This window comes from Stegastes partitus, unplaced genomic scaffold (genome assembly GCF_000690725.1).
Source record: "Stegastes partitus isolate 25-593 unplaced genomic scaffold, Stegastes_partitus-1.0.2 Scaffold1111, whole genome shotgun sequence".
Taxonomy (NCBI): domain Eukaryota; kingdom Metazoa; phylum Chordata; class Actinopteri; family Pomacentridae; genus Stegastes; species Stegastes partitus.
Window position 1 is genome coordinate 194,123 of NW_007578842.1, and position 24,752 is coordinate 218,874.

Genomic DNA, 24,752 nt, shown 5'->3' on the forward strand with positions numbered 1-24,752 from the left:
AATGGGCAAAAACTTGCCAGCAAAATGGCTCTTGACAGCATTTCAGGTGGCGAATAGAGAGAGTGTGTGAGCTGTGTACTACTGCTGAGCAGAGCAGCAGAGAGTGTGAAAGAAAATCTGTGATAAAAGCTGCAAAGGAAATGAAAAACCTGGTGTAAAATGCTGACACTAAATGAGCATTAATTTGCGATTTCTACCTCTCAAGGACGCTCATCTCGGCCTTTGAACGGTTTATTTTAATGCACTAGAAAAGTGTCGAGCCCATCAAAATTTTGGATTCATAATGTGCTGCAAGTCAGTGATTGACTTTTTTGGACTCAACCAGCAAAAGTGCTCGTTTTTAGTACATCGCATGACATGTTTAACTTACCTAACTCACATTCTGAGATGTTAAAGGCAATAAGACATGAGAGGTAATAACTATTTAGTCTGTGTGACTTTAATTTAATTACCATTATCTCACACTACAGCACAAAGTCACAGTGCCTTGCTGATTATAGTGATAATGGGAGGGATCCTTTAATGTAGCTAACAACTTTGTTAAAAGGTAATTAATCAATGACTAATGCTTTATAGATCACTTATAAATATTTCTATTTGGAATCATTAATCCTATCAGTCACACTGCTCATGTTTTCCTCTCTTAAAAACTTTGGTTCAACCCGAATTCTAGAAATAATTGGTCAAATAATTGAACCAAACAAATGGATTATTCCAAATCTCTCAAATTCTCTTAATTAATTCTAACTGATCCGCAAAGCATTAGTAATTAAAAGAAAACATTAATTTAGCCATCAGTTGCAACTGTAGCCAATAAAATGCCACCTTGAAACCTGTGATCAGCATTAATCAGGCGTTTCATCCCACCTGCCGTCATCCAAAGTGCACCGCTACGCCGCCAGAGCACTGCAGTAAACACAGCCTCCCGCAGCCTCTCCAGCCGAAGCCTGCTCGACCTCATTGTCATGGCAACCGCGTTCACGTGGATATCCACTCGTCTATGTAATCACGCTGTTTGTCTTGTGCCCAGAATAGCCGGAGGGTGCAGGCACCTGAAGCCAGCGCAAACACATCTGATAAATCCTGGACATCGACAGGAGAGAACAGAAGGGTTCTAAGTAGCCAATCTTTTATTTAACTTCCCTCCTTCTACAAACTACAAAGTGAGGAGACACTTCTTTTGACCGAAAGGTATTTTCCACAAGCTTTCCAGAATCCAGGAACACTTCCCCCCTCCTTTCTCATGTATGCAGCAATTATCATGACTCTTTTGAAAACAATCAGACCACAAGCAGCTCCTCCTGGCACCTCCACCGTCAGCACTCATTACATCTCTGCCAAGGAGGACTTTAAAACTATGCTCATGTCCAAATTTAAACCTGCACGCCCCCAGTGAAAACACATTAAACCATCATGGGCCACAGTATATCTTCAGAAAGACACACTATAGCTTGATGTAATGTGTTTTACAGGTTTGTTCCCTGCACTAAAATGTAGTTTTTTTCCCCACATGCCTCAGCTAATTTGGAAAGAAAACCACAAACTAGCAGAGCAGACTTTTTTTTTTTTTTTTGGCATGCAGGGTTGCTTTACAGCCAACACATATGTTAAAAAGGCAGGAGGCTTCACATGACTTCATGTCTGTACTGTGGTTGGACGCTATAGCTGAGTTCAGATAGATAGATGTTCTACTTCTATTCGGAGAAGAAAAAAAATGTGGAGGGAAAAGGGGGCCGCCGCTCGTCCAAGTGTTCAAGGTCGAGTTTGAGCTCACTTTTCCTCGCTCGTCTCCAGGACTGGCCTGCAGTCGCTATTTCTGCGGTGCCGGCTTTATGGTGCTGTCTCCAGCGAGAGGGCATTGTGCGCGCATGATGTGTGTGTTGGCACGGACCGAACGTTTCCACCAGGCCAGTGTGGTGGTGGAAAGTAGGATGAAAAGACAGGCAGTGGGAGGAGAAGAGGAAACACTTCAGTGGCTCAAACAAATAGAGATGCTGAGTTTAACATCTCACTGTAGCCGCACAGAGAGGCGGATTTCTTTACACCGAAACCCGACAGATTCAAATTGGCTGGCTGGAGTTGACTCAACATGAAGCGGTCGACTCTTTGTCCATCAATTAAAAATGTGCTAAACCCTTCCCTGCCAACGACAACCGTCAAATCATAGCTTGGCAACACAATCCTCGACACGTCTGGCCAACTTGTTTCTTACCCACAGTACAGAAGTGACTTACTTCAAGGGTTAGAGGTTACATGCGAAAGCCCTGTTTACACCTAACACGTCCACCATGAACAATTTTCCAAATGTGCAGCAGTCTGATATCAGAGTGTGTCTCTGTTCTAAGCTTTGCCCTCCAGCATCTCCAGCCAGTGTTATCCAGCCTCACATCCTCGAAGCCTTTTGTCTTGTAAAGCCAAAATGGAAAAATACTGTTTGGAAATAGTGTTCTGTATGTAAACTAAGCAGTATCTTTTTTTTTTCTGTCTCTACACTTCAGCTTGCAAACAGTGCTGTTCCTTTATTCCTCTTTTTTTTAAACTACTACCTGATGAGGATGCAGTTTGTTGCCAGACACATTACATCAGTCTGTTAGCTTCGTACCATTTATAGTCATCGAGTGCAAACCTAGAACTAATTTTACCAGTTTTTTTTTCTTTAAAAATGAGTAACTCGTATCATTAAAAAGTCAGCTGACGCGATGATATCGACTCAGTGAGCTACAGCACAGATGATTAAATCAACAGCTGTGGTAGTTTTTATTTCAGAAAGGCAAAAATCAACAGTTGGATGGGAAGGAGAAGGAAAATGTAAAGCCTTAAGGACACGATAAGCCACAACTTGTCTACTTCTGCTTAAAAACATGGACCCGAAAGTTAGTAAGATTTGCCAAACTGCCATTGTTGTCACTGCAAACTGTACATGCGAGAACAGAGAACTTCACCAGTGTTGCAACAGCATTAAAAATGCATCAGTTGGGTGGTTCAGCTATGAATTTACTAAGTTGTTTTGTTGCAATGCATCAAGTTGATGAAAGTCTAAGGATGCAAATAGACCTGGACTGATTATACTTAACTGAAATGTGTCAAATACCACTTTTATTTTTGGCAGCACTATTAAAACTCTCATAAGTTTGAAACAATTCCCAGCACTGACAGAGAATGAGCTCATTAGGGTCATATTTACCTTTTAGCAGGAGCTTCTTTTTTTTTTTTTTTGACAATTTATACTGAAGTATAAACAGTCCAGATTATGTAATATGTTCCCCTCGGTTTACCAGATGTGTTGCACTATCCCCGCACCATTAACATGACTAACTGCAGGCTGCTTGGAGGTGTAGTAACGCTGTGATGAATGAGCCAAAAATGTTTGAAAACCTTTGGGACTCGTCTATTCTTATTCAAACCTGACAGGCCAGCTGTGCTCAGGAAGGCAGTCAGCATCTGTCTCTCACACACACACTCACACACACACACAGACACAGACACACACCATTTCCTCGTCAGTAGTGTTGTCGTCTATTGAAGAGCAGACATTATTATTAGATTTCATTTGCTGAGAGGAGGCTGCTTATGTAAGCCGGCAGACAGGCTTTTGAGAAATATTGCTTTTCTTCTCTGATTGTGTTCGGCCTTCCACGCATTTCCCACAAATCAACCAATAAAGCTTTCAGCACAAACGCATGCAATACCCGCCCGGCCAACATAACACGTTTACCAGGCGATACTCGAGAGCACACAGACTATTGGTCTAGACGTTTGTACACGCAAGCAAAGGCCAAGGAGGAGGCAAAAAAAATAAAAAAGATAAAATCAGTCAAAACACTCAGATTATCAGAACAACAGTGCAGTCATCTCATCAGGGGAAAATACAGGCATATGTAGTTTAGGTTTACACCAATCAGGCACGACATCTGCTTAAAAAAAAAAAGAAAAAAAAGAAAACTAATACAGGTTTACCAGAACTGAGAAGAAAAATATTCAGCCATATTCAGAAAAAACTGCCTACAACCAGTCACAATTAATACCTGATGCACAGAGCAGCTGTACTGCGATTCAGCAAATATACAATATTGCAAATGGTTGGTTAAGCAGTGAAGATATTAGCTCCACAAAGACACAAATGCTAACAGCAGTACATTATTTCAATGACCTCAGTGCTTCTATGTCATTCGTAGCATCTATTGCTGATCAGGGAAGTGTTTGCAGAGAAACACGCTCACAAATTTCAAAATACCATTTGTTAAATACTTATTTTTTCACTTTTTTTTTTTTGTTAATACTTTATCAAGTAATGCTGTCTGATGCCAGAAGGGTTTAGTTGCACTGTTCACGAATAAGGGGCTTTACAATAAATTGTATTTGGGACTGTAATGGGAGGCTGATTAAGGTGGATTTGGTTTAATACTATCAATATCACCATAAATGCAGTACATTAGGCTTCATCAGTGCTGTTGATTGTGGAGTTTGGCAGTCATTCACAACCTCTGGGTCAGGACCTCTCGAAAGGGTGCCAAGTATAAATCTGAGGATTAAAATAAATTCCCTGCTCAACTCACTTTTGGTTGTTTATTTTGTTTTGCTTCTTTTTCCTGTGAAATATTCTTACTTCTTCCAGTCCCTTTGAATTAAACAATCCAAGAAGCAAATTTCACTATCTGGTGAAACTACACACAATAAGGCCACAACCTGTAATAAGAGTGTGCAAGTGTTTCATTTTAAGGGGTGGAAACAACAAAAAAGGTTGAGAATTACTGGCATAGAGGATCCAGAAAGAGTTCAATAGGGTATATAGAGTAAGTAACTGAGTCCCAAAGCATTCCTTTTTGTAGAACCTCAGAGTAATTTTCTAGATAGTCTAAGAAAGTCAATTCAAAGTTAAAGTCAAGTCAAAGTTTAAATTTTCATTGGTTGATAAAGTACATGCCAAACTATCTGAAATCATGTTTCAGCTCTCTGGCAGATCATCTCACTGTGCTTTATTCTAAGGGAAATAAAATAAAATAAAATAAAATAAAATAAAATAAAATAAAATAAAATAAAATCAGGGAATGCTAAAAAGACCCTGAGAAAAACTATGACACAGGATTTTAAAACAGATTTTCCTACGTTTGTGTGAGGCAGCCCTGTTCGGCTAAATGTGGTCAAAATCCCGTCATGTGCATCCACCTTAATACTGACATCAATGTTTTATAGAAAGTTAGTGCAGTCACAGGAGGGAACAACACAACAAACACGTCATTGTCTTTCAAAGCCAGTGTCTTTCACCAACGAAAGCTTCACTATGTGCATTTGACAACAGCAGTTCGCTCTTCTTCTAACCTTCAGTGATCTGGTCTTCGACGCTGCAGAGGGAGTGTTCAATAGTGGCTTTAGTCCCCTCTGTGATTATCCTTCTTACAAAAACGTCACATCTTCTTGCGACTGCACCCAGCGCCAGTGAGCGTCATACTCCAGATGCATTTTACCGTTCATTTTGCATGTATCCAAGTCGATCTTTCCGTTTTTGTAAGGTTTGAGCTTGGGGCTCTGGTTGGTGCCCAGTTTCTCGCTGAGGTTCGAGCGAGTTGGGCTGCCCGTTTGTGTGGTTGGTTTCTCTAGGACACCATTAGCCTTAATGGCTTGCGTCTTGGTGCTGTCCTTAAAAACTGGGCTTCCCTTATCTGTCTCTGGAGCCTTGGTCCAGATGGCAGGGTCTTGCTTGGGGCCCTCAGACTTGGCTTGGGGAGAGCTGACGGGAAGCGCTGGTGTCCCAGCTCCGCCGGTCTCAGTCCCAATGACAGCACTGCTAACCCTGTTCACTGGTCCACCTCTCACCTCTGTCCCATTTCCAACCCCGATTCCATTCTCATTTACTACAGCTCGAATCCCATTTCCTGTACCAGACCTCACCCCAACGGAGGGTCCTGTCCCAGCTGCTGAGACCGTGGCCGTGCGGCTCCCAGCAGTGGCCTCCGAGACCAGCGGCGTGGTGGAGCAGATGACGGACTCCGAGCTGGAGGGACAGTACTCGTCCATGTCGTCCGCCAGGGTGTCCAGGTAGCTGCCGATGGAGATGTTGTCCAGCTTGTCATTGGGGTCCTGCAGGCTGCTCCAGGAGCCCCTCCAGGAGGTGTCGGGGCCCTCGCCCAGGCTGTACTGGCTGCTGGTCAGGCTGCTGCAGCGGCTGGTCAGCGTGCTGCGCTCCTCCAGCAGCCATTTCACTGCCTCGATGCCCTCGTGGACCGCCAGCAGCTGCTGCAGGATCTTCACGTCCACCGAGCGCAAGTGAGCCTGTGGAGACAAAAAAGGAGACATTGTGGAATTACAACTAACACACATGGTTATTTTCACTGCAGCCATGTTTTGATAGCGTGTAATGTGCAACAGAAAAGAAAAACTGTATACATGAGAACTAAACAGACCTTGAACCTGGACACTGCAGATATTTATTTAAAGCAGTCAGCTTTGGCTCCACAGACAAGTGCAAACACCATTACAATGCTATTAAACTATTGCGGATTACCATAACTGGAAGAAAGATAGAACAGACGCTGGCAGATTGAGTCTACAATACTAAAAATGGGAAACAAATAAAGTAAAGGTAGAGAAGACACAGGCTTACAGATGGAAATAACAAGGAAATCTGACCAACACTGACTCTGCAGGAGAAGGAAACTTGATACAGTGGAAAGTTTGAGACAGTAGAAAAGAAAATCAAAGAAAAGTTTCAAATTCTTTTAGTGGCTTTAAACTGCTGTTTAAATGCCCTGTGAAATTTATTTATTCAGGATGACATCTGGCAGAAATAAATAAAGTAATAATTACATCAGAAATAGCAGCAACTGATATCTTCTAATGTGATATGTGTGCAGGAGGTTGAAAAAGCTAAACGGTGAATAAGAGGGAAAGGACGACTGCGGTCATGGAAAATTCCTCCCCAGAATACATTCGCAGAGGTCTGCAGCGAAGTGCAGGACCACGAGGTGATATATGGCACCAGCATTCAAAGCTCAGCCTGACCATATCCACTAGTCTCTTTCAAAGCCTAAGCCTTTGATTTTTTCGGTGTTCCTCGGTTTTCTCCACGCATTCATTTTCCTCTTTATTGCTTTTCTCTTACTGTGAGCCGACAGACTGTCAGCATCTCATCTTTCTCAATCCTGCTGGAGCTCTGTTGTCTGGAATCACCATTTAAAGTGTTCAACTTTACAGCAACATATAGATATATTATATTTGCGTATTTTGTCTCACACATTCTGACCAAAACATTTTTAATATTTTATTAGATTTATGCAAGTATTTAGTTTTTTTAAACAGCATAATTAAGTCATATTTATGATTACAACTGAAATTTAAACTCGAGTAGAATTCAGATCCTTGACTTAAAAGTAGCAACACTACACTATAAAAAGTCCTTCACTCAAAATGTAAACATTTAAGTGAGACCTGCAATTAATATGTGAGAAATTGTATTATTCAGGAGAAAGTAGCCCCAGTGGGCTATTAATATACATTATTATTATCTTTAAGTACTGCAGTGTAGTTTGTCTAGCAGGAGACCTGTTAAGTATTTGTAAATGGCGGGGTATGGGTCGACCAATTAAAAGCCAACATAGCCAATAATTGGATCAGATTAGATCACCACTGCTTCTGACTATCCGTATCATTATTTTATTAAGACAATTCCCAATAAAATATATTAATTTCAACATGCACTACTTTGGCTGTGATACAGCTGCCTTTCTCTCTAAATAGTCCACCTATATAGTAAAGGCATTTTATGAGATATTTCACTAATCTGTCAACTATATTGTTACCAAACAATTTCTTCACCAATATGTTTGTAAAGGTGTGTAATAACATGTTTTAAAATGTTGAAGTTCAACTCCCGCGGGAAACTCTGAAAAAACCTGCTCAGGTTAGGGTACCGATAAACGATGGTCAAAAATCGATTTTTATTAAAATCAGCCTTCAGTAACTTATGAGGGTCAAATTAGGGATTTTTTCATGAGTCTGAGTTGATCGCTAGCATTTACATTTCACCACAAACACTCCATTGTTGAAAAAGGCCACACTCACATTTACATTTACATTCACAGGAGCTCTTATTTCACATACTTATATACTCTGAGTTATTGCTCATTCACAGTGTCAGAAGCTTCAAGAGTCATTGTCTATGTCTTCTTCAGACTCAACAACGTCATGACTGCAGTTTCTGCATGTAATGCCTTTACAGACTCCACAGGTGGAGATACACGTGACCCCATTCTTTTTGCAGCTGCACCGCCAGTTGCTGCAATCTCCATGACAATTACAGCTCGTGAACTTCAGTAGCTCCTCAGGAACCATGGGGCTTAGTGCTGGTACTGGCTCATACCCATGCACACCTAATGTCCATCCATAGTCACTGGGCTTCAGAGACATGCTCTGTAGAAGGATCCAGTCCACAGATAAGCACGGAGTGAATGCTGCACCCTCTGTAAGAGGTAGAGTCTCTAGTTTCATCACTCCTGCCGCCGCCTTCCTTGAGAACATGTTGTACCACATTTGAAACAGAAATACAATTATTATTATTATCATTATTTTTACTATGACGACAATAATGATGATGATGATGATTATTTGTCGAAGTAATAGCAGTATTATCATTATTACCTGTCAAACAGAGCTGTTTTCCCATAGCCAGCAGTTGCAGAAACCATGAGAGATTCTTCTTAACCACATCAAACAGCTCTTATGAAGTCTGAAAGCTCCAAGAATCTCTGTCTGAAAGATAGAAGGGCTATCTGCTCTTCTGTCATGCCTTCACAGGGTGTGATACGGTTTCTGCAATTGCTGGCCATGGGAACACAACTCTATTTGACAGGTAACAATAATAATAATAACAATACTGCTATTACTTTGACAAATAATAATAATAATCATCATCATTATTGTCATCACAGTAAAAATTAGGGCTGGTCCAAATAGCATTTTCTGTTCTCTGGATATCTGGCCCAATTAATGACGAATATCCCGAATAGTTGGAAGGGGGTGGCGGGTGAGTATTCGTGAGAGTGAGCGGGCGTTTCCACCATCAGCGGTCATAGTACTGTACACCGACATCATATTGGTGAAGAAATTGTTTGGTAACGATTTAGCTGGCAGATATTCATATGTTTCCCTTACTACATAGCACCATCTGATGGGTTACATGTCTGTAGTAGCAGCCTGCTAATACTGAAGGATAATATTCAAAAGTTGTCTTTTAATTAAACACATGTACAACATGTTTAAACAAAGACACTTCAAGTTTGAAGTTTGGTGTTGTTTTAAATTATGACACCAAGATTTTCATTTTTACCAAAAATGTACTCGTGTATTGGTTCCAAATAACAGTCTCCATTGGTCTCCTAATAGTTAGTAACGGCCAGTCAACCCCTACTGATTGTGAGTTAAAACAAACAGAAAAAATCAACATATTTTGTGAGACCATTGTATTATTTCTATGCAGAATGCTAATTTTAAAGTATTTATAGCTGCTGGACAAATGTAATAGAAACAAAACAGAAAAAACAAAGAAACGATATTTTGCTTTGAAATTCCAAGTATGAAGTGGTATTAAATGAAAATACTAACGCAAATTTACCTAAAAACACTCAGAAACAACAGAAAAACTAAATTTGTCCTTATGGTACTACAACCAAAAAAGTATTGTAGTTGAGTAAATGTACTGAGTTACATTCCAAATGAGGATTTTCACTAAATTAGCCAATACAGAACTCACAGACCTATAAAGATATATAAAGCTGGCACAAGCAGAGACTGCGGATTACATAAAAACAAAACCATTAGTTCATTGAATAAACTGTAAAGTGCGCATTTTATTTCATCTAATTCTTATAGATTGTCTGATGGGTATTCTTGTACAACAAACATAGAGAAAAATGGCCCAGAACAGCACATATAGCATTTTTTCCAATGATAGGTTGATGCAAAAACCTTAAGACACTAAGACCTTTGCCCTTTGACCTCCTGGAGTCTTTGTGTAGTGCCCTTATTTCCAATAAATCAATAATATAATGGAGAGGAAAGTATTGATTGATACAACCTGCCAAGTTGCTTACATCTAGGCTGCACATTATGTCAGCACTGATGGTTAATGGAGCGAATGCATCACTGTAGATTTAGTCTGTGCAGCTCTGTCATTGATCAGCAGTGATGCTCAAAACAACCTCCAGGAAAACAAAGATCCCTCTCCCTGTCAGAGCGTTTAAGAACCACATTCTTCCACGTAGAAGGAAAACGGTGCACGTGAGCAGGAATTAATGCGTCTCATACATCATCTCCATGCGTAGGTGGTGGCTGACCTTTGAATAAACCAGTTACCGTCCAGGACAGCACCACATGCTGCTCATTCAGTCCACTCCAGTTCAGTGGCTTCTCTTCATCGTTCTCAGTTCAAGCCAAACTGTGGTTAGACAAGCCGCGCTGCAGGAAGCTGATTTAGATCAGCGGTTTCCAAGACAAGAAAATCTAAATTAAGTTCATTTTTTTTCCCCGACTTTGCTGTGTTTTGCTTTTTTTTTTAGTGAAACAATGTCCACATTTAGCTCTTCAAGCCTCTTCAAATAATGTAGAGAAGGAAAAGCCTCCTTCTGGTTGCTCATGGCTCATGCCCACAATCAAGCCTTGACCTTTGATAAAGGGTCACAAGAAGCTTTATTTTAAAGTGTCAAAAGTCACAAAGGTTGGAAAGTATCTGTTTAGAGGACACTGCCCCCTCATGTTGAATTCAAGTGGTTTGGCTTGTGTTACTTAAGGCCTACTATCTTATTCATGCCATTTTTTTTTCTCAATTTCTCAACTTCCATCACAGCTGACGCCAGTATGAGTCATTCACTACTTGTTACTTACTCTGGGTGCCTTGAAACGTTTAAATAGGTTGCTCGTGTAATTTACAGAACACTGTATTGACTTACTAAGGCTTTGCTAAACACAAGCCACAACCACACATGCCTAACCTCAAACTATACTTAAACCTAATCCTAAATCTAATTCTAATTTAAACTCCCCCAAAACAACAAGTTTTAATCCAAAATTGCTTCGATAATTAAGCTTGTGGGGACCAGATTTTTGTCCTCAGATGGGAGAAAAGTCCACGCAGTGTAAAAAATAGACAAGCTGAGAAACAGAAAAGACACCTACAAGAGGAGACGAGGTACAACACTTACTGGAGGAGGATATTCAACTCTACTAACACGAGGAAAAGGACGAATTATCAAAATCACACTTGCTTTTTTGGAATATAACTACGCCGCTCCATACATATAGATCATATGGAATGCCACATGCTGAGGAGCAGAAGATCAGCAGTCTGTATGTGTGGCTCTGAACCCACTGGCATCCTGGCACGCAGACATTTGGGGTGGAGTGCAGGTTTGAGGTTTCTGGTTTGCAGAGACTGAGTGCCTAATGAGGGCAGCAATAAAAAAGCAGCTCCACGTCTGTCAGCGCTGAGGTGGCACAAAGCTAACGAAGCTCTGTGCTCCACCAGTCTGCTCTACTATCTGCAAACATAGACAAACTTAAAATTCATTGCTGCCACACCTCAAAGTTGCAGAATCAGTTGGTTGTCCCTTGAAATGTAACCCGACACGTGCTCACGACAAACAGTGAGACATCTGAAATAAAAACCTTAAATAAAGAAGTTCCCTGCTGTACTGCAGTGTTGTGAAATAAGTCATCCATCAGGTGATCAACTTTAAAACACTGATTAGCTCTTCAATTGTGAGACCAAATGAAACACATGCAAATTTGTCCTTTAGCCAATCTGAATTCATATTCAGGGAAGGATTAAGAATGCCTTATCTTTGTGCCAACGCTGGAATGCATCCAGTTTGTGTTCACGCCAACTGTGTCTTGCATTGTGTGTTGTGTTGTTCCTGGAGGGATTTCTTTCATCTCCATCATTTTCATTATTTCAAGACTGTTTGCAGCTTTTAATGATCCAAAGAACTCTAAAATGCTCATTAGAGAATGGACTGTCAAATGAAAAGGTCAAACTGGGGCCAAAAGGTTTTTACTGTGACGGCAGACAGGATGAGAGCAGGCAGTGCAGCGAGGTCCAGGACCGAAACATCATTAATCATCTTTTTTCTTTTTTAAAAAAAAAATTGTTTTGAACCATCATACACAGCCAAACAGATTCCAGTTTCCCCACTCAGGCACGACGCCAAACGCCACATGGCTGATCCATAGGATTCTGGAAAGCTCATTTTCCTGCCTTTCATATCTGATGCACAATGGCATGTTTGTGTGTGGGCTGCAAACACATCAAAGCAATCATGTAATATTTACACCAATTCTGCAGGTGAAAATAGATTTCACCTGTTTTGGATGTTTGTTAAATATTTTTTTTACAATGAGCTGTTCCTAGAAAGTGCATCAAGTCAAATAAAATTGGATGAATGAGTAAAGATCTACCGCTACGGTGAGGATTTATTTGTATCTTTCAGTTTTGGATCACTTTACAATTAACATGTCTGACTTTTTTAAACTATTGAACTGTAAAATAAAAAATGGAAGATATGTATTCTGGATCTGGTGATTAAATCAACAACTGAAAAACCACAATATCGATAAATCAGCACTGAAAATTTGTACTTTTGGTCCTTAGATGTGCCGATACTGTACCTGGAGCTCAAGGTGCCTCAGCGTTACACAGCTGAATTTGAGGAAAAACTTCCAGGGTTGAAGACATCATCACCCAAAGGAGAAGTCAACTGACAGCAACACTTTAGCAATCTCCTCTGCATGAGAGAATTAAACTGTCGGTATGTTTCCTTCCTTGACTTTGACTGACCTACTTCTATCTCTTTTAAAGTGTAAGGAGGAAACAGAGAACCATGCCAGGACTCCTAAACAGCCCAGAAAGAACCTTCAGCAGCTTCACACCTAAACATTTTCCGACTGCTGGAAGCTTTACTTTTATGGATAATCTGTTCCTCTGGTTTTCTGTCAAATGGCAGTTTTCCTTGGACACTTTCTTGGAATGTGGATTTTGTGGCAGAGGAAATGGTGGCGTTGTGTTTTAGATCACAAACCTTGTTTCATTTTACAGCCTGAGAGGGTTGCTGCACAAGACAGACAAATTGCAAATATGGCTGCTGCAAAATACGACACAGTTTTGATTGAAAACAAATCTTAAGAGTGATTAGTGACTTTCATTGTTCAGATATTTGCCACATGCCTCAGCACAAACTCCTTATCCTGACGGATTAAGCTGTTGCACAACTTTCAACACATCATTACCGAATAGCTCTAGTTTATTACAACTTATCTTGTCATTTAAGCCATCATTCTTATCTGTGATAATAACACTCTTGGCTTGTTTACAACCTGTCCTCAGCTGGTGCCTCATGTTTCTTGCCTCCATCTGTCTGTATTGCTGCGACAATCTCATCAAGTACTTTGGCATAAATAAGCATGAAAATAAAACCCCAACTTGTAAAAGAAATGAATCATTCTTTCAGCTTTGACTTAGATATTGCAGTAGATAGTTATGCAGCGAGGTCCTCCAGAACACTTTAGTAGTAGTGATACTGTATGCTGTGATAAGATAGCGCGATCTGTGACGCAGACTCACACACGTGGCAAAAACAGCTACCTGATGTCATACAGCTACCTGACAGGTTGCTGAATCACTGCCAGCTGGGGCTCACGCGTTATCTCATACACCAGCAAAATAAACACACTCTCTCTCTCTCTCTCATGTCCCCTGGAGTCCCTGTCTGTTGTTTCACCTTCCCAGTCTAACTCGCTGCAGACATACGGCGTCCTTGCAGAGTCCCTCCAGTCTCCATTAGACAGCAGAAGGTCGGCCCTGGCTCTCCATAAAACCACCAGCAGCTCCATCTGTCTGCATTCACCTCCGAATGCTGCGAAAAACAGCCACTCATCTCTCTTATTCTGCTTTTCCCTTCTTACTGCACACGTGACATGTGTTAAATGGCAACACCTCCAGACAAGGAAGCGACAACACGTGTAAAAAAGAAAAGAGAAATGTTGACGTGTTTCCCTCATGGCTCAGTTACTGCAAAAGCTAAGAAGGTCCTTTCAGGCACATTAACACTGTAGTTACAAGTGCAAAAACCAGACAGAGGCGAAGTGAAACATATCAGATAAAATAGGAACAAAGGAGCTGCAGGTCATTTGGCATTGATTGTAATTAGACAAAATGCTGCACTGACTGTGACATCTGCGAAGAGTTCGCCAGTATCCATGCAGAGAGAGAAGACTGAGATTAAATGCACTTGATTTTGATTCCCTGCAGCTCAGCTCTGCTCTCAAAGCTGACTTTGCACTGACATTCGTCTGCCCAGAGGTGGAAGACAGAGATCGAGCATGACAGGGAAAAGCTACAGAGAGCGAAAGGGAGACGTGGACAAAAAAGGAAGATGACATTCTCGAGCAATAACCCAACATTTGCTCTTTGATAGCTTAAAATACAGGTGCTGATCATGAATAAAAGCAGCTGGGCTGGTACACAACAGACCTTTAGTAAATCTGTATGTGTGTGTGTGTGTGTGTGTGTGTGTGTGTGTGTGGGTGTGTGTGTGTGTGTGTGTGTGGCTGACTGCCAGTCTTCTGTGGTTGTAAAGGAGACTCTGTCCAGTAAATCTGATTAGATCAATGGAGATCGTGTCTTAGATTAGACAGCTAGAGACTAAAACTGCTCCCACAGAGATGAACAGCAGCTTTGAAATCATTAATACTCACATTTATCTGCCTTTAGCTCACTTTCATATAAAATTTTGTCAACGGTGCTGAGCTATAAGAGAAAATGTCTAATCTGTTAATGAAATGCACTGTCTACACATCAGATCTTTTATTGTTCTTGGACACAATATTGCAAGAATGATGATTAAAATAAATGTGATCAACTGTGCATCCGTTTCTTATTAAATATGTAACGAATGTTTTGCTGATATATGTGTATATTATAACTTGTGTTTTTGGTCATTTGTCAAGCAAAATGGACAAATAGCCTCTTGTTCAGACTCACTAATATGACACGTCTACTGTTTTACATGACTGTGTAGGCCTGTAACTAGCATTTATTCTCACTGTTGACTGATAGATTAGTTTTGAGTCTATGAAATGTCAGAAAATGGCAAAAAAAAAAATGTCAATCAGTGTTTCCCAAAGCCCAAGATGACATCCTCAAATGTCTTGTTCAAAACACAAAGATGTGCAGCTGACTTTGATCGAGGAGTAAGTAGAACTGAGTAAGAGACCACAAAATATTCAAATCTAGAATGAGACATTTTGACTTTTTCCTGAAAAATTATGCAAAGCGATGAATTGATTTTCAAAATATTTATCAAATAACTAAATAGTTTTCAACTAATCGACTTACTGATCGTCTGTTGCAGCTCTATCATTGTATAAATGTAGGATCTGCATGTTTTTTTACTATTTAAAGACATTCTTTAAGGCTCTGGGAATTTTTTCTAATCTGTTCCCTGAAATAATATAGCCTACAGTAAACAATTAATCAGTCAGTTTACAAAATACTCTGTCCGAAGCCCCTCCCGCCACATTTGCATATGCGTCAAATGCACTAAAATAGTCAAGCTTAAAGTCAACATTTATATGTGATTCACATGCCACTCTACCAACTGAAAGTCCTCCATCTAACTCACTGCACTATTACATCATATTTACAACACAGACTTTTTTGCATTTAATACAAACTCACCTGCTTTGGGTGAAAAGACCTGTTATTGGATAGTCTAGTTTCCTCTTAGATAACTTGAATTACAATATGCTGAAAGGTTAATGTAATCTTTGTCCAGTGATGCTGAGTGAGGGGGACACTGCTTATCCCGACTTTAATAAAACACATTTGTTGCTGCCTTAGTTTAACATAAAAGCTGCCCAGATGTAAACAAAGTATGATGTTGCTCTATTACGTTAAACCAAAATGTTCCCTCTATCAATTACGACTCCTTAACAAACACAAAGCACAAAGGCCAAATCTGACACAATGGATGAGCGGTTTGTCTGACTCCCACTTGGCAATTCAAGATAAAACAGTCAGTGTGTATTTGTGTTTATAAAGGTTTACATAAGAGCGAGGCAGAATATTTGTTCCGGCCAAACATACATTGTAAGCAGTATAAGAAATGTAGCATGACATCCTGTTTTACTTGACAGTTAACAAGAGGCAGAGCAGCGATTCCTTATTTGTAGTGACACACTGACAACGTGGCCCACACACATACACACACACACACACACACACTTGATCTCACAGCAGACAGATGCTGCAGCCCACCATCACCACGCTGTGTGGTTACAGATACAGAGTAACAGATGAATAGGGAACACAAGGGCCCACGCAAACACAAACATACAGCAAAAGCAAAAAAAAAAGAAGCAGATATTAGCCTACTCCTAAACACCCTGCCTGTAAATGTGGATCTAATGAGCTTATCGGCGTGACAGAAAGTGTTATAAAGCACACAACCGGGAACTCTGCTAGACTGTGTGTAGAAGAGAGCTTTTCCATTTAGCGTCGCTCTGCAGACACTCTGCACATGCATTACTGCACATCTTACTAAGCAGATTTCTGATGAAAGTGCAATGCTCACATCTCTTCTTCTGCACTCTCATCACAGCACCCCACTCTCGCAGATGAATGAATAAAACCACACACAACAGAGGAGCATCCTGGCTCTGTGCTGAAAGCCTTCAGTTGGGAAGAGGCTCTTCATCACTATCGCCTCTCTCTCTGTCCTCCCTACTTCGCAGCAGACCTGATTAATGACGAAAACTAATAACAAATCAGTCTGTTCCTCTGCTCTCGACAGATTTATAGAAACTCTGGATGCTTTGTGGATCCAAACTGGGCACGTTGGTCAAATATGCACTTGGGAACTGGCTGACATCAGTGTCTGGAGGAAGTGCACACTAAAGGTCAGCTTCTCTGCAACCGAGAACAACTCTGGATATCTCTTCAACATGCACCTTTCTGGCATCTTTGCAACTGTTCTATCCCCAAAAAGAGTATTGGATAGGGGACAAAACTCAGAGGCATGATGTGTCTTTGTATTATGATAGTATTTAGAGTTCCTATCCAGTTTTTGATTGAAACCCTTAAAAGTCACATCTGTGTGTCATAGCTACATATTAAGAATGTGTTTTCCATTGAATTTATCTATTTCTGCCTAAAATGGCTTAAATGTAACTCTGCCCTATTGCTCCATGTGTGGATCTATGAAATCCCTGCCTCTCTCTACAGTCACTCCTCCCCACTCACTGCAGTTGGAGCACACCAGCTCACCTACGACACTGTTCAACCACGAACAAAGCTACTCTATGCTGCACAATGCTATACTGGAATACTGGAAACTGGAAACCAATTCTGAAAAAGAATAATGATACCGAAAGCTCCAAATTGCATGTAGACATGGTTGGTTCCTTGGGTTTGTTACATATGAGAGCCCAGAAGTCTGAATCTATGTTATTGAGACTGTGGTCAGGACTCTGCAGTTTCTGAAATGCTCAACAATGCAATTGACTGTTTATTTCACTCATCATTGTTTATGTCTTCCAGGATATTAAAAAAAAACACCATGGACATGTTAACAAGGTTAAAATTTAGATTGTCACCAAGGGGTTCCTAAAAAGTTTGCACTGTTTGGCCTGATGGCGGTACTGTCGTTAAAGGTTAAAATGTAAATGGGTTCTCGAATTACTTTTTTTAATGTAAACATTGTGTAAAAAATCAGACTTTTTCCAACTCATACTTGTAGTCATGTGATTGACTTGATGATACTGAGTCCTGCTGGTACATATACACAGTGATTGGTGCGATGGGGCACCTTTGCTAGACATTAGCAAGGATATATCCACATTACAAGCCTTGGTGCTCAATTCCAATTAGATGGTTCACACCAAATGACATGGACTATCAAGTTAATACTGTTGAGGATCTAAAATGTGTAGGTCTAACTGAAACATAAGCCATATGTATAAAATAATGTCACATCATTAACACTCTTCACCGTATGTGTCCTACAAATACCCAAGTTCCTTGTCTCTCCATTGATCTCATAGCTATTGTGGCTCTCCTCCATGTTTACTTTTACCTAGCTCCATGGTGCAGACAAAAAATAATGACAACAGGCGATTTGTGATGTGCAAAACATTAAAGAGTCCCATTCATTCTGATCTGACCATTCTCACAGTGGCCACATAGGCAGAGATCTGGTATGAATCAGATCTGAAACCACATATGGATGTAAGTGTTCCAGATGTGAAATGAAAGATAAGAGATTTGGTTTGTTCACACATCTGTGAAAAAAATGTGAACTGAGTCACTTAAAGGCAAAAAAAAAATGGATATGGGCCACTTCAGCATGAAATGTTTAAGTATTTATTCATTCTGAAGTGCTGCCACTACAACACAAGTCTATATGCATGTTCAGCGCTATGAGGTGTGTGCACACCACAAAGTGGGGCACACACTATGGGTTGCTTTTCAGGTTACAGTGTTTATAAAGATGGATGAACCCACAAGTTTTTTTCCAAACAGCCGTTTTGAACTAAGTGAGGTGACGTTACCGTTGCCATCTTGGCAGCGCCCAAGCCCTCCGAACTCCCGGCTAACCCAAAGATAAGCAAAGAGGTGGCGCATGAATGGAGCTGAAGCAGGTCATGCAAGCATCTCTGGGCCAGACTGTCCTATGACAGCACCCACCTGTCACTCAAAGCTATTTAATTATGCATTACCTTAAGCCTTGATATATTTTAAATGCATGAGTTATATAAAAATGTGTCCCCCATACAGCTGTAATGAATGGGAAGATTAGCTATAGAGATCAACACCGTTTTTTGCACCAGGCTGTAAACATGTTTATTTCTGCTGTAATGTTGGGGATTTTAACATGGGGGTCTACGGGGACTGACAGACTTTTAGAGTCAGCCTCAAGTGGCCATTTCAGGACCTGCAGTTTTGGTACTTTGACGTCATTGTTTAACTCTAGAGGTTGCTGCTTTGTAACGTCACAGACAGCTGTCATGTCATTGGACGGGCATTGAACAGTCTCTGTGCCAAGAGAATCAGCATCGAAACATATCCAAGGCTGCCAAAGACAGACCAAGATGACGCACCTTGTTATTCATTGGCTACATAAACCAAATGAAAATGTAGACATACAGTATAAGTCCAGCTAAAATGAAAGACATGTGGCAGAAGACACCAAACCTTATATGCCCACATTCCAAAAAGCGATAATGTTTCTTCAGGAAGTGTTCATTTACACCATTTGAGCGCACTATTTGCTCCTCAAGAGTCCGAATGCTCACACACTGCCTTCAACATAAGGCTGCACTACAGCCCTGGAGTGAAATAAGCTTCTATTTCTAACATGTGACCAAACTGATAATGTGTTTTGAATGTTTCAGCGTAACCAATGTGTTTTGGAGCAGCTCTCTCAGAAGACAGCTTGCTTTGTTTGGGAGTTCAGTTGTGGTGGTGCATGTGCTCTGTGTCATAACCACAGACTGGATGCACGCCTGCATCTGCCACGGGAATGTACGGCATACATGATCACAGAGGGGGGGAGGATACTGTAGAGTGGTGCATTACTGCTACAGACCTCCAGTGTTTGGTGGGAGGTGGGGTCCATGTAAACAAGGAGACAGAGAGATATTTGTTTAGAGGAACAAATGAACTGCAGCTCAATAGGAAATAATGTGCTTCCAAAACAAAGAACAGCCTCGACTGAACAAAAGGAGAAGGTGGTGATCATTCAATATGTAAAAATAAACAAAAGCAGTCTAAAAGTATGTTTCAGAGGGATTATATATCAAACCAAAATAAAGCTCACTGACATAAAAAGATGCCATAGGACATAAAAACAAAATTTAAACGGCAACTTGAATTATTGAATGAGTAAGAAAGAGAAGCCTTCACATTATTTTCAAGGGGAATCAAATTAAACATGTCACTTTTTATCATTAAGTATCAATCAAAGACATCCTTAATCATGAGGAAATGTAGATTCTAAACTGTCTTATACTGTAAATATTCTCTGTTTTGTCTCATAATGCAGGTGGAGACTATCAGCTTGTTCTGTAATTTGTGTGTGCCTTCATTTATCTCTGTGACAAATATTGTATTGTATATATGTAATTTATTGACTGCAAAACAAATATGTACCAGTGGTATATTCACTAAAAAACCTTGGGTTCTACAAATGGTGTCTATGTAGCTTCTCAGTCATCCGTGATAATCACACGTGTTTTAGTAAAATGCAACAGAACTTCTCTGTTTCTTGAAAGGTGTTTCAACCCTTATTCAAGAAGCTTCCTCGGTTCTAACTGACCAGTGGGGAGTCCTAGACATTTATTATCACCTCTAAATCACATGGCTAGTGGCCCATGAACAGCCCAAGAGTCGCATGTGTTGAAAAGGTGGTGAAACTGCCAGGTGAGGGAGACAGACAGCTTGTTAAGGAATCCATCGATATTAAACTGGAACATCCATCTCTAAACTGAGAAGGGGGTTTTCAACACCACTTATCATGTACAGTCGTGACTCGATTATCCGACACTAAATGTAAAACCTTCTTTTATGTTGGATAGCAAGGCTGTCAGATTGTCAAGACGGAGGTGGAGATACAAGGAGGGCTTGATGCTTGAAGGCTCATTTGTTGTTAATATTTATTGTTTATAGTTGTTATAGTAACTAGTGTACTGTTAGAACGCTGCACTGGATTTCAAGCCTTATTGACCAATGCATTTGTGCACGTTCCGGCCAATTCCACCCCGGGGGAGCGCTCCAGTGTGGTGGAAGTGGCTGGAACACACAGGCAGTACTTGGCTGCTGATGTCAGTTTAGTTAGGGGTCACACTTCTGTTTCCACCATGGCGGCAGGGGAGTGGCGGATACACTCTACCGTTACCATCCGTGTTTACTTCTGCAAACACTGAGCACGCTCGCTGCATGTGACGTCATTGTGTCCTCTTCTGCGCATGCGGGACACTTTTGGGTCGTATGAAGTTCACACAGCAGATCACATACAAGTCGCATTTAATGGGAAATGTGAACGAACTCGCAAAAAGCCGAATTTCACAAAAAAATCTGAATTGAGCATTAAGTCCTGCAGTCTGAACGTAGCCAATCTGTCGGATTGTTAAGTCAGATAATACGCCGTTATCCTTATTTGTGACAAAAAATGTCATGTTGGAGAGGGAATCCAAGGCTGTCGGTATGTTAAGGCTATTTTTAATGGGTTCCGTTCATTTTTCCCTAAAAACCTGTCGGATAGCAAGGTTTTTGGATTATTGAGTCACAACTGTACTTGTAATACAGTCTCTGCTTCACCACCATTAACACCTTGAGTCGTCCCTCACCTGGCAGTTTCACAACTATAACGCCTCAAGCCATGAACAGACCATTAGCTATGTGATTTGGGCTATGTGAATGAATACCCCTGACTCCTGACCATTCATCTTCAAGAGCCAAAAGAAGAAGTCCAGTTGCCTTCAACCGAAGCAATCTGGTCAGAAAATAATACCAAAGTATTCAACAAAAGTATTGTTCAGTGTTATAGAGAGCCATAGTGTCACATTAGGGGTAAAACTTACCGTTAGGAGACACGTACAAATGCTTAACTGATCGTTAGCATATTGCATGGTAATAACGCATTAATCACAGAAGTAAACAACAACAAGCTAAACTATAGCTTCACATTTGAGTTTTTTTTTTACAAACTCTAAAGCATCTACTAACAATCATAATGCTTAAAGGTGTTCACACCAGTAATCAAGAAATAGCTACAAAGCTGAGGTTAGTGAGGTTGCCTGAGGCCTCACAATTAGGGGCCCTGAAAACCAGGCAGTCCTGAACCAACATACAATGAGAAGGTCACAGGGAGAAGAAATGTAAAAATTTTTGGCATCTAACGCCTTAGAAATGGAAGCTTTTCTGGCCATTTTACAAGGACACTGACATTTTGCAGGACGCTCCACTGTGAGTGCACAGTAGGGGCCGGAAGGAGCGCTGGAGGACGTCCCTTTGGAGAATACAGCATGGTCATTTATTCTCCACTGTCAGCAGATGTTAAGTGGTGCTTTACACTATGGACATTTGAACCTCTGTCCTTACTTAATGAAGGCTTAATTATTCAGCCTGTGATTGTACCAGTGCCACAACAGCAAATGAGAGTTAAATATCAGGAAAACTGTGAAATCATCCATTCTGATGTTCTGTAGTACTCACTGTTCCCTGATTAATGCACATGTTTAGGAGTTGTGTGCTGCATGATTTTCATATTTCTGAGCAATGATAAAAATACAACACTGACCAGTGGAGCAGAGCTTCATTAAGCTGCATCATTATGTCAGCTCAGTGAATGACACATCCTGGAAAACACACATCCAACAGTCTGCACACTCACACAATCTCACACACACGCACAGCCCTCTTACCATCTCCATCTTCAATTTCCTGATCTTTTCATCCAAACTCTTCCTCCCCGTCTCCTTACTGGTGTCGTGCGCGGCGGCGACCAGCTTGGCGTCTCCCCGGAGAGAGGACGCCTCCTCCCGCATCCACCTGAGCAAACCCTCGGGAGTCTTTCGGCCGATTTTCACCTCTATGTCTTTCAGATCTGGGATGGTCTCGCTGACGGATCCTTCATCCATCGCTGTTTTTTTTTTTGTTTTTTTTTTGCGCGTTTAAACCGAATAAGATCCGCAGGACAGTTATTCCGTCCTTCTGCTTTCTTTGAGACTGTTGCCTGTCAAGCTGCTGGAGTCACTTCCTATAGGATTGTATGGCATCCTATGCGACTCCTGCTGAGTTGGACTGCGCCAGGAGAGAAAAACAGTTGAGCAACGTGTGGTTAATCCAGCACAATGATGCCGAGAGAAATCCTTGATTAGACTATTGGTTTAACTCTGTCATCATCTGGTGTCAAATTGATGCAGCCCCTGTATCTAAACTGATGATCATCAAGTGAAAGCAGAAAAAAAAGAAAAAAGAAAAAAGATTCAATTAGGTGTTTATTTCCAGTGGCTTGTTGACTGGCTCCTCTGCAGCGGGGAACAGCCTGCAGACTGATCCGGACTCCGGTGTCCTGTGTCTGAGGCTGATGTGTCTTGTTGGAAATCCCGACACTGAGCCAGACTGCGCAGATTCCACCTGCATGATGACAGCGACCAGCAGCCGCAGAGTGGGAGAGGAGACCCCACACCGTCAAGTACCCGCTGTAACACTCGACTGCTTCCGGTACGACTTTCAACATACAACCTCCGTAATGAGCACGTTGGGCAGGAGCATCATGAACTACCAAAATAAAACAGCTGTGGAAGTCGTGCAACACCGGTAGAGTAGAAAAAAAATGCCAAACATAAATGAAACAGACAAAAAAAACACCTAAATATTCCACATGAAATAAAAAATATTTTGCTTAGAGGGGATCAAGAACATCCTTGTTGGTTTTATGTGTATTTCTGTGAGGGCATAACTTTAGTTCAAAATTAGTCGGGTCAGGTTCCATAGTTATTTACAGAAATTTTCCTTGGAGATCAAAAAAAGGTATTTCTATTCTATTCTCCATCCATTATCTATACACCGCTTAATCCTCACTATAGGTTCTTGGGGGGCTGGAGCCTATCCCAGCTGACTCAGGGCAAAGACAGGGGTCACCAGTCTATCACAGGGCTACACTTAGAGACAGACTCACAGACACATTCACACCTACGGACAATTTAGAATCACCAATTAACCTCAACATGTTTGTGGACTGTGTGGAAGGAAGCTGGAGAACCCGGAGAGAACCCACGCTGCACGGGGAGAACATGAAGACTCCACACAGAAAGATCCCGGGTGTCCTAACCAGGACGCAAACATTCCTGTTGTAATGGGAGTGGTCTCTTCCAGAATTACCATGCCCTCATTCATTGATCCATAGGGTACAAAGGCATCACTGAATGGCTCGATTAGTATAAAAAAATATGTAAAACCAGAATGTAGTCAACGGAGATTTTTCATGTCAGACACCACTATCATCAAAACACCAAATAGGGAAATATCTCTGAAAGAATGATGATGCTATGGAGGGCTCCAACCATGGTCACGACTGCAGAGTCTTTAATCAGCACAAGATGGCATCGGCTTTTTCCAAGGGTTTTTGGCTTCACTTCAGGGGAGCTGTTTTGTCATCCATCTTTGTTTGTGGGACGCTGGATAGCTTTAGCTCCATGGGAGAAGTTCAGGGGGGGAAATGACACTGTGATCAAACCACTAACAAGTCATAAACACCTGAAATATTACAATAAACTGCATCTCTGCACTTTGGGTTTGTATCTGGCAGGCCACATACTAGGAAGTGTTGTAATAATCCATCCCACACTGCAGACTGATTGAACAGCATCAAGGGGCAATTGTTGGGTTTCTCTCAATAATATTATAGAAGATAAAAAATGAATTGAATTAATTAGGGTATGACGGATGTCTGCATTACAACAGACTATCAGATTACTTGTGATACACTTACACACACACTGACACTGTGTCTCTGTGTGACAGCTCTCTCTCTGCCGACACAGACACAGTCCAGACGGATTTTTCCTTAACAGGCCAGGACCTCCTCATGTGGAACAGTGGCTAAGAAAATATGTCAGGTTAAAGCTTGTGGTTATGAGACTGACATGTTGGCGCTGTTTTGGGTCACAGAAAATTAAATGCCCATGTCAGTGGAAACCGACATGGT

The 24,752-nt window shown here is 41.1% G+C and overlaps 1 protein-coding gene across 1 annotated transcript; it reads right to left on the reverse strand.

Moving 5' to 3' along the window:
* Positions 1-2,733: 2,733 nt before the first annotated feature.
* Positions 2,734-23,244, reverse strand: lurap1 (leucine rich adaptor protein 1). Its single transcript, XM_008296219.1, has 2 exons — positions 22,465-23,244; positions 2,734-6,270 (listed from the first exon to the last, which is right to left on the reverse strand). The coding sequence occupies exons 1-2, from the start codon at positions 22,678-22,680 to the stop codon at positions 5,395-5,397; spliced, it is 1,092 nt and encodes a 363-aa protein (XP_008294441.1). The 5' UTR covers positions 22,681-23,244; the 3' UTR covers positions 2,734-5,394.
* Positions 23,245-24,752: the final 1,508 nt, after the last annotated feature.